The following is a 13,635-nucleotide window of genomic DNA, read 5'->3' on the forward strand; positions in this document are numbered from 1 at the left end:
TGATATAGGCTGAAGTGTCAGCATAGAAAAGCAAGGTAAGGACATCCTTACCAAACACGTAGTTTTTGTCTGAAAACAGAAAAATGTATCTCAAATTTGTCTCAATACGTTTATCTCAATAGGTTTATGAAATGTTAAATTTTGTTAAAAAATAATAATAATAATTAAACAGTACATACAGTGCAAACTTTAGGTGAGCAGGCAATTTTCTTTTACCAAACAGGCTGTCAAACTGAAATCATGGAGGTAATTATTTTAACCAGCTGCATAAAAAATAAAGTCAATGAAATAATTTGAAATAAAGCTTTCAATTTACTCAATCAATGGGAGTTTAAAAATGTCCCACGGGTGGTTTTATGAACAGGCTTGGCAATGATGCCCATCGTTGGGTCCTGAATAGGCCTGGGTGATCTATGGAGATTCATGATTCATCTGTTGTAGGCCATATAAAAAATGAAAATATTGACTATAACAATATCATTTTATTCAAACGTTTATTTTGCATTAAAATACTAGTTATGGGAGTGATTGCTTTTGTTACTTTTCCCTTTCCTGATTCTCACACAAACTATGCTCTGCACTGTCTCAGCAAAAAGGCCCCACTCTCACTCACTCCCTAACTCAGTTGTAGAAATGGATTTTCCTACGTGCACCCCTAGACCTGCGTGCTGCAAACGGACCTGCCCTAAAACAAGCCACACAAAAGAATGTACTCACATATGCTGTCCCTAGTGAGAGACAAAGCCAAAATTGTTACATGTTGAGAGAATAATAATCTAGTAAGACAATAATGGAATAAACATATCTATATTGAGATTTATATTGTTTAGCGCCGTTTTGGAAAAAAATATTAAGATGTTAATTTTGGTCCATGTCACCCAGCCTGAGTCCTGAAATAGTTTATTGCTGAGCAATGCTTTTGAAACATGACAAAGTTTAAAAGAGTGAGAGAAAATAGTTTACAAATGTGCATATGAAGCAACTGCAAATTTTCGTAAACCTGTGAATTAACATAAAGCTCGTGTGGTGAAATGGTTGAATTTAAATTAGCAAAGTAAGAGGAAAAGTATTCCAACACATCATCAGTAAAAACTGTATAATGAAGGTCATGCTTTATATCTGATACTATAAAAAAACTGTTTGAAATAAGGTTCTATTAAAAGTATGAATGTTTTTAATCTTTTTTGTTATGACATCACAAATCACTCTCTTTAATAGGATTATAAATTTCATTTAAATGATTGATATAACATGTACAGTAATGGAAAAAACATTCACCTGTTTTTATAGACATTTTGAAGTATAATGTATTGTGATTTTGTTTTACTTTTAAAAATTGAAAAGAAAAGTTCTAAATGTTTTACTTTTGAATAATTTTAATTTTTAGCATGATAATGAAATTACCTTGAAATTGATGCATAACCAATTTAACATCACAAGCCTGATGCTCAGAGCTGTCGTTAGGGTTCGGTCTCGTTGCTCGCCTCAATTTCACACGTGTCAACGTTTCTTCACCCAATGTCTAAAGTGACAGATCTTTGCATCATTGCTATGTCAGTTGTTACATGTGTCTGATGTGCACCTGGAAGGCTCACACGATGCAGAGCCAGTTGCTTCACTCCCGTCACTGGGCTTCTCTCTACATCATCCCACAGCATCAATGCTCATTTGTTAGGCTGCACAATGTGGTTGTTTAGCTACGCAGTTGTCTTGTTCGATCCATGGGAAGATAGAGAAAAATATCTGTGGCCTGATTGTTTTACAACCTGATTACATTACAATCCAAATGTAAAAAAAAATAGTCACAAACAAATGCTCTGTTTACTGCTGTATAGCACAGCACCCAATTGACAATATTTTTTGTGACTTAAGGTCAGCTGGAACAAGCAGACATGATGCTGAGTGTCATAGACCAGCGACAATGACAGGCAGTTCTGTCCTAGTGTTGGCTGCAAGAGAAGAAGGAGGTCCAGCTCTTTATTTTGAGTAATCATTACTATCGCTGACAGGATGATGGTCTTTATATGAAGATGTATCTATCCTATTGTCAGTATAGTGCATCATGTACAATGTGCTGTTGATAAACAAAATGGAATGAGAGCCCGCTCACTTTTCTCTGTTGCATCAGAAGTGTGAGGCTTCGTTGAGAAATTGTGTGTTTTCTTGGTGTCAGCAGTCAGAGCGTCGAGGGAAGGAAGAGGAGGGCGGTCACTGTTAGGGAGCCTGTCAGTAAGAGGAGTAATACTTGTTTTTTCTCCGTTAGCGGGCTTCACCTAACTAAACATTCTCCATCAGACAGAAGCTGTACTACGAATCTTGATTACAACACACTAAGGCAAGTTGATCTCAGCCTGGCTGAATGTGCGCTGTAGCCAGGAGGAGATTGCAGCGTCTGACCAATCACAATCACTGATAAACTCTGTAGAGCAGCTTACGTCAGAATTAAGTAATAATTCTTTAGAAATAAGAAAAATTAAAATCCATAATCCAGACAACGCTCTTTTTGCAGTAAAAGCAGAAGATGGATCAATGCAGGATTTGTGAGATTATAAATAGAGAATAAACACTCACTTTCACTTTTAGCTTGTCCGTGGCTCTGATGCTGCGTTCATACAGATCAGCCTACATCATAAGGTGGAATATGTTTATATTTTATATTATCTTATAGGACTGAGGCTCTCTGCATCAACACAGAATACATGAATGAATGAATTAATTAATTAATTTATTCATTTATTGGTCTGAAAACACTCGTTGTACGCAGGTTTTATCAGCTGACTAATGCAGTTCAGTCCATCAGATAAAAATCTATATCAATCTTTATTTGTATAGCGCCAAATCATAACCAATGGTATCTCAAGGCACTTTACAGTAGAGCAGTCTTAAGGACGGACTCTTCATTTTATGGATACACACATGTGCATATATACGTATATACACATACATATGTATCCCACACCCAACATGAATTCATCATGGCGGTAAGGAAAACCTTCTGTTAAGCAGCAGGAACCTTGTGTGGATCCCATTCCTATGATGAACAGCCATCCACGTTATGCTGTGTTGGGTGTGTGCAGAGGAGAGGGTGGAGACAGAGTTGTTGAGTCTCTGTAACTCCACACTGAGGATCCCACGGACCTGCAAGACAAAAGCCAGAAGGAGTACAGGAGCAAACACACAAGGGAAGAAGCAGACATAGAGGGAGTGTTTGAGAGAGGAATGGGACCCTCTCCGGTCCCTCTCTAGCCTAAATGACCTCTCTCTTAACGCCCTCTCCAACCTCTCTCCAACCGAGCATGCCAGACCCCCCCGGCAGTCTATGCCTATTGCATCTTAACTATGAGCTATGAGCTGGTTCCTAACTAAAAGCTTTACCAAAGAGGAATGTTTTGAGCCTAACCTTAAAGGTAGAGAGGGTGTCTGCCCCCCGAACCGTGGTTGGTAGATGGTTCCAGAGAAGTGGGGCCTGATAACTAAAAGCTCTTCCTCCTATACTACTTTTAGAGACAAATGGAACAACGAGTAGTCCAGCATTTTGAGAGCGTAGTGTTCTGGGGGGATTGTATGGCACTACAAGCTCCTTGAGATAGACTGGTGCCTGTCCATTTAGGGCTTTATAAGTGAGAAGAAGAATCTTGAATTCTATTCTATATTTTATGGGAAGCCAATGCAGAGAGGCTAATACAGGAGTAATGTGATCTCTTCTCCTAGTTTTAGTCAGTACACGTGCTGCAGCATTTTGAACCAGCTGAAGTGTCTTAAGCGACTTGCTCGGGCATCCTGCTAAAAGAGAATTACAATAATCCAGTCTAGAGGTAACAAAAGCATGGACTAGCTTTTTGGCGTCGCCCTGAGACAGGATAGATCTGATTTTAGCAATGTTACGGAGATGAAAGAAGGCAGTTCTTGAAGTTTGTTTTATGTGAGAGTTGAAGGATAAGTCCTGATCAAATAGAACCCCAAGGTTTCTAACAGTTGTGCTTCGTGCCAGAGTAATGCCATCTAGTAGTTAGGCTAGCATAGGTTTCTCTATGTTTCCTATAGGATGTCATTGGGGTAAATGAAAGGACAAATAGTTTCTCTCCTGTCAGCATCAGATCAGATCCATACAGAGACGTGTTCATAATGATCCTCCTTTTATTAGACAGGTCGTTTTCAAAGAGAACTGATTGATCAGGAGGCGGGACTTTAGTACTCGCTCAGATCCTAACCAGAACAAAACCTGGTCTCGGCCAGATTAGGTGTTCGGCCTAAGTTACCAAGGTGATATGGCTCTGTAAGACGTTAGGCAGCTACGTAGTAAATCCCGGAAGTTAATGCGATAAGAGGAAATGTAGCTTCGTAGCATCGGCCCCAAATGCCTTGATTAGCATTTCAATTGTAAGCATGTTTTTAATAAGGCATTAATCATGAGTGAAAACAATGAATTCAAAGAGGTGAACATGTTTTTACAAGTGTAGAAAACCCTGCTCTCTGTTTTAGTGATATACCGATAAAAACATTTGATCTTCAATTTTAATGAAACATTAAGAAAAAATACCATATCAGATCTATTTTTCATTTTTTTCCAGGACTCTACAAAGCTGCATCGTCATATTGAAATGTTACTCCACAGACTAGTTACAGTGCTGTTTGTAGTTTTCACACATTTAATCATGCCTCCCAAGGTGCCAATAGTTCTCTAAAAAAGAAACAGCTCGGCTCCGAGGAAATCACTGTATGTTATACTATTGTCCATAATATTTACAACAAGTTAAACTGTCCTAATTATGTATTATCCATGATTTCCCACCATAATCATACTTCTTTATAGTTATATAAAGCATTCAATCCCCATCTAAAAACACTGTCTTTCTGTTGTAAAAGAACACATAATCATAAACATAATTAATGTTTATTAAGCTTCAGTGTCTCAGGAGATTGGCAGTTAAATAGAAAATATGTATTAGAATTTAGTCAAGTGCAGGGAAATAATTACTCCTCTGCTCAGAGCTTTTGGTTTACACATACTGGAATAAATTGTCTTTGATCATGTGGGAAAAAAACAAGCTTCTTATTGCTGGTAAGTGCAGGAAACACCCTCCGTCCTCATTCGTGTTTTTCCTCTGCAGTCAGAAATCTTCATTACCGTGGCTGCTTCAGGTTGTTGAAAAACATTGTCTCCACGTTCCCCATCTACACCTTCCAGCCCAACCTCACCACGCATTCCTGCATCGAGACCTGCACCGACAAGGTTTGAACATTTTGAAATTACAGAGTCTAATCACTCCATTTGTCTCCTTTTCTCAGAGTGAGGGGCGAATGGATGTTGGGAAGCTGCTGTGTCTCCCAAGAGATCACATTCAGAAGCCCAGAGCTTCTCAGACTTCACTGAATATTTAAGGTTTAACGTGACTGTAATGAGAATTAGATGATATTTCACAGCATGCAGCTGCATCTCTGCTGAAAAACAGGAAAACGAGCAGTGGAAATATTACCCACCATCTTATGGTCACTGCAGAGAGATAAATTATCACAGAGTGATGTGTTTTTTTGCGTTCATGCATAATGTTTCCCTAAAGAAATATACCTCATGTCTGCAATGCTTTCATTCATAGTGTTTTGGCCTCCTAATTTTACAAGATCAAATAGCACGGATCTGATGCAGACTTAACCAAGTTGACACGTTCCCCTCGGCTGCAGTGCAAGGAGAACAATGTGGGCGATGAGTCACAAAGTAGCAAAGAGAACATTTTTGCTTTGGCTTTGCAGGAGCTCCCTCTGGCAGTATTCAAGAAGCCCCACTGTTTCTGTACGTGGACATCATCACTTTTCAGCTTCAACCAGTCTGACACCCAACAGTGTGGGAAGGACGTCACTGGGAACCACACCATCACCTCTAAATCCACAGAGCAGAGCCACTATCAGGTCTACCACACACCTGTGCTGGGTGAGACACCTGCACAGATGTAAAGAAAAAAATAATGTTTCATTTGGTTATTTTGATCTTTGATGCTTTGGCAGTTGCTTTTTGTTTATGCTGTGTACATTTGTGATTTAAATTGATTAAAATACCCAACTGAAATAGACATGTCATTAAAAACTACCATTGGATAGCTATGAATAAATATGAATAATTAAGATTGTTGTTTATCTATGCAATGCCATAAAATATAATCTATTAACAGCTACTAGCTGCCAGTGCCAGTGTTTGAATTGAAAAAAATAAATTACACATGAAAGCATCCCAACTGTCCTGACATCTATGGCCCAATTGATTCAGTCGTGCTGCACTTATTCTGTATTTTCAGACTCAAGGTGCAAAGAGAGGATGTTTCTGCCTCAGAGAAGGAGCTCCCTGGTGGCACTCTCTAGTTTTCCCGGTGCAGGCAACACCTGGGTACGTCACCTCATCGAGCTCGTGACCGGCTACTACACTGGGAGCTTCTATTTCGATGGCACACTTTACAACAGAGGTACAGTAGATGTGTGAAGACTTGGTGCAGTATAGCATCGCAGCACACCATTACTCATTCATTTATTCATTGGTACCAGGCTTCAAAGGAGAGAAGGACTACTGGAAGAGCGGTCGCAGCATCTGTGTGAAGACTCATGAAAGTGGTCAGAAAGAGATAAAGATGTTCGACTCGGCTGTTCTACTGATTAGAAACCCTTACCGCTCTTTGATGGCCGAGTTCAACCGCAAGTGTGCTGGACATTTGGGACACGCCTCTGATGCACAGTGGAAGAGTACAGGTAATCCATCCAACCATCTGGAGATTTATTCATCCATCTATCCAACCATCTGTTCATCCATGCTTCCATCCATCCATCCAAACATCTGTCGATCCATAAATCCATTTATCTGTTCATCCATCAATCCATCTACCCTTGTTTTCATCTGTTCATCCATCCATCCCATTCCAATAATTCCCTTATTGCAATATCTAATCTATTAAAATCAATGAATGTGATTAACTTTCATTTAACAACAAAGATTAAAGGTGCAGTAAGTTGAATTGTGAGACTGGAATGGAAACAACCACACTCCTTGTTTTGAATCCACTGGGATCCTCGTGAATGCAGATGATTGTCGAGCTATTTGCAGTGACTTTGTTGCTAAATCTGGTGACTTTCCAACTCTTCTTACCAACTTTTCTCTCAAAAGCCCCCAGTGATAAATCTGCCAAACAGCAAATAGTAACACCGAAAACAGCTCTATGTTTGTCATAAGAGCGTCCTGCTTCTTGATTTCAAAAGCTTGAATATAGAGCCAAGAAAAGGCATAGTGGTCCAGTGTCCTCTCAGAACACTTTGAATTACAATATGCTGAAAGGTTATTATGGATTTTTGACCAAATAACATACATACTGCAGCTTTAGTTGAACTCCAGTGACTAAGGGCTTTTGTTTGTTTGTAGAACAAATGAAAATGAGTGAATGAAACGGTATGAATCTTTTAGTTTTTGTTTTAACAACTGAACTCAGTGCGGGACTCAGCTGCTGATTCTGATTTGAGTGAGCTTATTAACACTCTCTGGGTGAGCCATATGTGTTCATGAATAAAGGGTTCACAGCAGTGCACAACAGGCAGCACAAAATTGCCATTTGTGTCACTCCACTTTGGGTTAGAAACCCTGCAATTGGTTGTGAATTGGTGTTGGTTTAGGTGTTGCTAAATGCAAAAATAAAGAGTATTTCTCAAGTATTGTGGAAACATATGATGGCTGTAGATGGCAGAATTTTGTTCTTGTCTGCAATATCTGTAGACAAGTAATAGGAGGTAGACAGAATTACAAATATTATCTTTCATATATGATATGAAAAAGTTTTAGTCCTTCATTGTAACTTTAGAAAAATAACTGGCTCATTTTATAAACACATTCTTTTTCACCACATTATAGTTTTTGCATTGTGGTGGCTCAGTATTGGATATTTGTACAATTTTACTTCATTTGAAATAAATGAAATGATGTGTTTACCTCTACTTGTGCTGAGAGCTGGAATAGACTACAGCGTCACAGGAATGAGCTCACATCAAGTTAGAAAAGAAGATGACAGATTATTGGATTGATTATTTTCAGTGTTGTGTTAGTTACTGAAAAAAGTAACTAGTTACCATTACTAGTTACTTCATTCACAAAGTAACTCAGTTACTATTTTGATTAAGTACACCAAAAAGTAATGCGTTACTGGAAAAAGTAACTTTTGAGTTACTTAGAATTAAAGAATGTATTATTTATTTTGGGTAATTTGTGTCCATACAGCTTCATATCAGTGCTGTAATAATATAATAATCCACTGTTGATCAATAAAGCACAAAACAGCTGCTCCAAAATTAAAACGGTAATTTTTCAGCCTTAGCACAGTAATGTAAAGTAAGCTGTGCGTATTCCAGGTGCACATTCTGCTGTTGAAAATGTTTATAAAAATAAATGTGGAAAAACTAATTCACAGCATTTTTCTCAGCTACACAATGCTAAACATATCAGGAAAAAAGAAAAGAAAAGAAAAGGAAAAAAAAAACATATCAGGTTAATGAGCTGCTGTTAGCAGTGACTCAGCAGTAGTGACAGGCTGCATATTTACAACAACATACCGTGCAATAGTTTGGCTGACCTGTTCCTGGATAACAGTCACAGTCCGTTAAAATCCAGCCACAGCGTTAGCTTAGCTTCACTGATGCATCTTTTGGAGACAAAAATAATGCGCGTATTTCTACTCTGAGAAGCTCGTCCTGCTCTTGCATTGACTCGCCATGATTGGTGCACGTCATGTAAACAGAAACACGCTGGCAATGCTTCTTCTTCTTCTGTTTTACTGTGTTTGGCACGGCATCCCGCAAAAATATGTAGTGCCACTGTAAACAGGAAGTACACTGCAGCTAGCAAAGTAACGAACAAACGCACCATATTGTAGCAGTAATGGCGTTATTTCTTTAGAAAAATATTGCGTTACAGTACCAGTTACTGTCAAAAGTGACGATGGGTTACCGCCAAACACTGATTATTTTACATAATACACCTTTTTCACTTGGCATTTAAACACAGCCAGCTTTATGTATGTGGGTATTTGTTTCAGGTAAAGCTGGTGTGATCACAGGCTGAGGACCTGTGGTATTTCAGGCTTTAAATGGTATTTTAAAAGGAACCTATTTCACAGCAGTGTTTTGAGAACAAATGACCTGCTCCCTGCAGGCAATCCACAGCTCAGAGTGCAGCTTGTGGCTATAGTTTCAGCGAGCTGACCCGTGTAGGTGTTCTGACAATATTTAACCCTGGCTGTGAGGCTATACAAGTGTAAAATTGCTTTTTTGATCTTCTATTAACCTCTTCATCCCTAATGTATTTGTAGTAATGTTACCAGCTGTGACAAACCCTGACCCATATCCTCTTCTTCTTGCAGAATGGCCAGAGTTTGTCTCCAGCTACGCCCCCTGGTGGGCGTCCCACGCTGTGAGCTGGTTAAAGTTTGGTCCCCAGCTGCTTGTTGTGCATTATGAGGAGCTGCAGAAGGATCTGCTCCCTCAGCTCCGTCTTATCACCACTTTCCTGAATGTCACCATAACCGAGGAAAGGCTGCTGTGTGCGCAGACCAACCAAGATGGACATTTCAAACGCTCAGGGACTCAGCAACCCTCCTTTGACCCATTCACTCCTGACATGAGGGACATGATTGACTCCTTCATTCATACTGTTGACCAGGATCTGAAGAGAAGAAACTTTAGTGGAATTCCAGAAGAATACCTCCCCAGATGACAACATTGAATGCTAGTGTCGGCTTCATCCTGGCTCTCTGATAAGACAGTTTCTCTGTAGAGAAGTTATGGGAAAGCATCAGAGGTCACTTGAAAAACATGACCATTCAGCATGAAATCCAGCAGTGACGAGTGATGAAAGCTTCAGTGTTGGAAGCGACTCTCTGAGAGCTGCAAATCCGACATACACTCAGAGAGGATTTTGAATGATTTGTTGGCCCACAGAGTTTGGATTATCTCCAAAGTTTCTTACTGCACAAATTTGAGAGTGTAAATCCAGGATTCTGCAGCTCTTTATTAATTCACTTTGGAAACTACATGGGTTTGTCATGGCCTCACATCTATAGCAGAGCAGTAGAAAATAACTGGTCCAACTCACACAGATGATAATACTGAAACTTCCTGGATTATAAAGGATTCTGTGGACTTGTATTCAGGGTGTTCTTTGTTTAAATTCCTTTAAAGGTTTGTGAACTCAACCATTGTCTGTGTGCATTTCACTTAATTAGACATGTTCATTTGGATGAGATCAAGACAGAGCGCACTGGCTTGACATGCAGAGTTTAACTGAATCCTGGTGAGGATGGAGCCGCAGCAGGTTTGTGTATTCAGCTGTGAGCACTTCGTCAGAACATTTCCAATCACGGGTCCCCAGTGTTCAGCCTGTGAACACAAACAGCAGCACAATGAAAGCAAACACTCAGTGATGAACTGAGATAGGGGGAAACTGCAGATCCATTTTAATTATTCCTCTTATCCACTGACAGAACAGGGCCCCCTGCTGGTAAATACCAACATTTCCAGGAGTAAGCAGACAAATGCCATCAAATTTTTATTTTGCTTCTTAAAATGTTGGAAAGGTGATTGTATGCTTCACACGCCTAAGCCATGTGCTTAGGTGTGTAAAGCTTTGAACTTCATTAAAATGATGATGATGACGATACCAATAAATTCATAAGACAATCTACACAGCAAATCCAGCATGCCCAAATTAACACTGTCAGATTTGATTTCAACACTTGTAAAGTGTCTATATGGGTCCACACCAGGGAGTGTTAATTTAACTCTTTTTAGAGAGTTGGTACCTTAACTCTAATTAAGTGTCGAATACTAAATCTGTCTGGAGTTAACAATTTAACACTTAGTAACACTAACTCAGTTTTAGTCTAAATATTAACTCTCCAAGAGTTTTTTTTCTTCTTTTAACTACATAAGAGTTATTTGTAAATAATACTAAAAAAAACGTTTTGTTTTTAACTTTTAGAAATTCCTTGGCAAATAAACATTTAAGAGGCAATGATTTTCTGAAATACATTTATTTCAAAACATGCACCACAATTAGAAAACAATTTCCAAAACATGTAACAATATGGAACAATGTACATGCTCTCACTTTCATTAGAATATTGCTTATCAAAGGGTCTGACTTATGTAAGCTGGTCAATGCAAATAACAGCATTTTCAATATTTCATGAGGATAAGTCCACCCTCTGTGAAGAGTTGAGACTGAAAGCTGAATGTGTCCATAACTGAAAGAAAGTAAGAGAATTGAAATGTCATGAACTATTAAAACCACCAATTCACGTTGTTCACTCATAGGTCATAGTCTATATCAATTTAAATTGCACAAAAATACAAACCATCTTGAAGAAACTGGAGGAAATGGAAGCATTCATCACTTTGTGGAACTTTAATAAGCTTCTGCCCTCCCCCATAATCCACCTTTGCAATCATCTCCGTGGCGATAAAAAAGAGAATCATTATGAACCAGAACTTGTGTAAGCCCAAGCATTTTACAAGAAGACATATTGTAGATACTATTGTCCATCTTTAAAGGCAATTTTATACTCAAAAGTAAGTAAGTAAATAACATTTATTTATATAGTGCTTTTCACAGATAAAAATCACAAAGTGCTTTAAAATAACAGAGAACAGAACTTGTTTGTTAAAATTGTGCTCTCTTAATCAACGCACACAGACAATAGTTAGTGCCGAAATAAATACAAAACCTCAACCTTTTTTATTTTTACCTAAACCGTGTGCACAAAGCTCTGAAGAGATCTAAATGTTAACGTAGAACCCAATCAGAACATCTGCTACCGCTGTTTGCTACATCGGTTTTTGTTGGGAGATACGGTAGTTTTCAGTCTTCAAGTCGTGGCATAACTGTATGTCAACCTTTCACGATCTGAAAGTTGCTTTAAGTGTACAGTTGTCCCTCGCTGTTTCGCTGTTTTTTTTACAGTGCAATTTTGGATGCATTTTTTTTACAGTGTATGAACGCGCATTGTGTTCTGCATCCTGATTGGCTAATGCTACGTTCACCCACCAGCGACACATCCAACTTGGTGAGTTTCACTGCCTGCAGAAGAGAAGAGCTGCGCTCTATTTTCTCCTCTCATAAACATAAACCACCAGTGAAAAAAGCCGGTGTGATTAGCGGCTAATGCTATCGTAGCTCAGTGCTACAGAGAGAACTTTTACCTGCTACTACCACCTCCTCAGTGATTCTTCTCCATGTCTAATCCTTCCTAGTCCAGTCCTGGTTATAAAGGCCGTGTCATACAGCTCCAGGTGGTCACACACAGCTTCTACTCCATGGTTGAATGGGTGAACAGACCGGTGTCCGTGTTGACGTGACGTCATGTGTGCTGCGTGTTTGAAAACATACAGGTTCATGTTTTAAAATCTATAAAGTTTTGAACTCTGAGAATGTTTAAACAAGAGACAAACAGCCTTAAAACATGTATAAAAATAGTTTTTAAAAAAATAAAGCTGACTACTTCGTGGATTTTGCCTATTGCAGGTTATTTTTAGAACGTAACCCCCGCAATAAACGAGGGACTACGGTATTTAAGTTCACCAAATATTTGAATGTTCACCTGCACGGTTTTTTAAAACTATAGTTTTGCCCGCAAACAATGAACTTCGGTGTGCTAAACCAGATTTATATGCCATATCACCGAGCAATGTGGCTAATGCCTATCACACAGGTTGGTGTGATAGGCATAATAATGACAAATAAAAACATCTCAGATTAAAATGACTTACCAAGCATGGCAAACACCTCAATCATGTGGAAAGCAAATTGTTCTGAATGGTCGCCTGGTGAGAGCCTGTGATGCTGGGGGCGGAGTCAGTGAATTTACTCTTTTAGTGTTATATTGAGAGTGAGGAGTCACGTGGTGAGTTGGGTTGTTTGGGGGGGGTCTGAGCCCGTCAGCCATGATGGTGGTAGACGCCCCCAGAATTTCACGCATTCGCCAGAGCTGTACTTTTTGCATTGAGGAATACGACAAGGAAAAAGAAGAAAAGCAATACAAAAAGAGAAGGCGAAAGAAAAGGGACCTTACAGGAACAAACTGATAACAAGCGCAAAAAAGAGGTATTTGGAGAAGCTAGTGGACATTCACAACATCGACCCGTACGAGCTATCTGCAGCGGAATGGCACAGAGACCTGGACCTTTTACCTCCGTGCACATACATGGACATCGTAAATTACGTAGTTTTTGGTGTAAGTTACTACACAATGCAGGAGTTCAAAAGCCACAAGTCTCTGGAAAGTTACGAGACTTTCTGCTGCGGCTGGGTCCAGGGCTTGGTCATCTACAAGCCTCCAGCTGGTGAAAACAGCGTTGTACTGGCAAAAGTAAGTTTCTTCACATATGTGTTTTAGTGTGTTGTAATTACATTGCATTTAGCAGACACTTCTTGACCAAAATGACAAAGTAATTAACTGCATGTTTCGTAAACACCACATTGCAATGAGATGTTCAATGTACATAAACGTTTCCAACATGTTTCAATGTAGGCTAAAGCTGTGTATGTTTAGCTATTTAGTTGTAATTTGCTTTTGTTTGGAGCTGTAAAGTGGACAAAAATCTGGGGTCAATGGGCAA

The 13,635-nt window shown here is 39.2% G+C and overlaps 1 protein-coding gene across 1 annotated transcript in view; it reads left to right on the forward strand.

Moving 5' to 3' along the window:
- Positions 1-10,214, forward strand: part of wscd1b (WSC domain containing 1b) — a 37,535-nt gene extending 27,321 nt beyond the window's left edge. The window contains exons 5-9 of the mRNA XM_028467330.1: positions 5,112-5,233; positions 5,752-5,929; positions 6,291-6,455; positions 6,535-6,735; positions 9,384-10,214. Of these exons, the coding sequence (XP_028323131.1) occupies positions 5,112-5,233; positions 5,752-5,929; positions 6,291-6,455; positions 6,535-6,735; positions 9,384-9,736 (1,019 nt within the window). The 3' untranslated portion in view covers positions 9,737-10,214. The remainder of the gene's footprint in view (positions 1-5,111; positions 5,234-5,751; positions 5,930-6,290; positions 6,456-6,534; positions 6,736-9,383) is intronic.
- Positions 10,215-13,635: the final 3,421 nt, after the last annotated feature.

Source organism: Gouania willdenowi, chromosome 14 (assembly GCF_900634775.1).
Source record: "Gouania willdenowi chromosome 14, fGouWil2.1, whole genome shotgun sequence".
NCBI lineage: Eukaryota > Metazoa > Chordata > Actinopteri > Blenniiformes > Gobiesocidae > Gouania > Gouania willdenowi.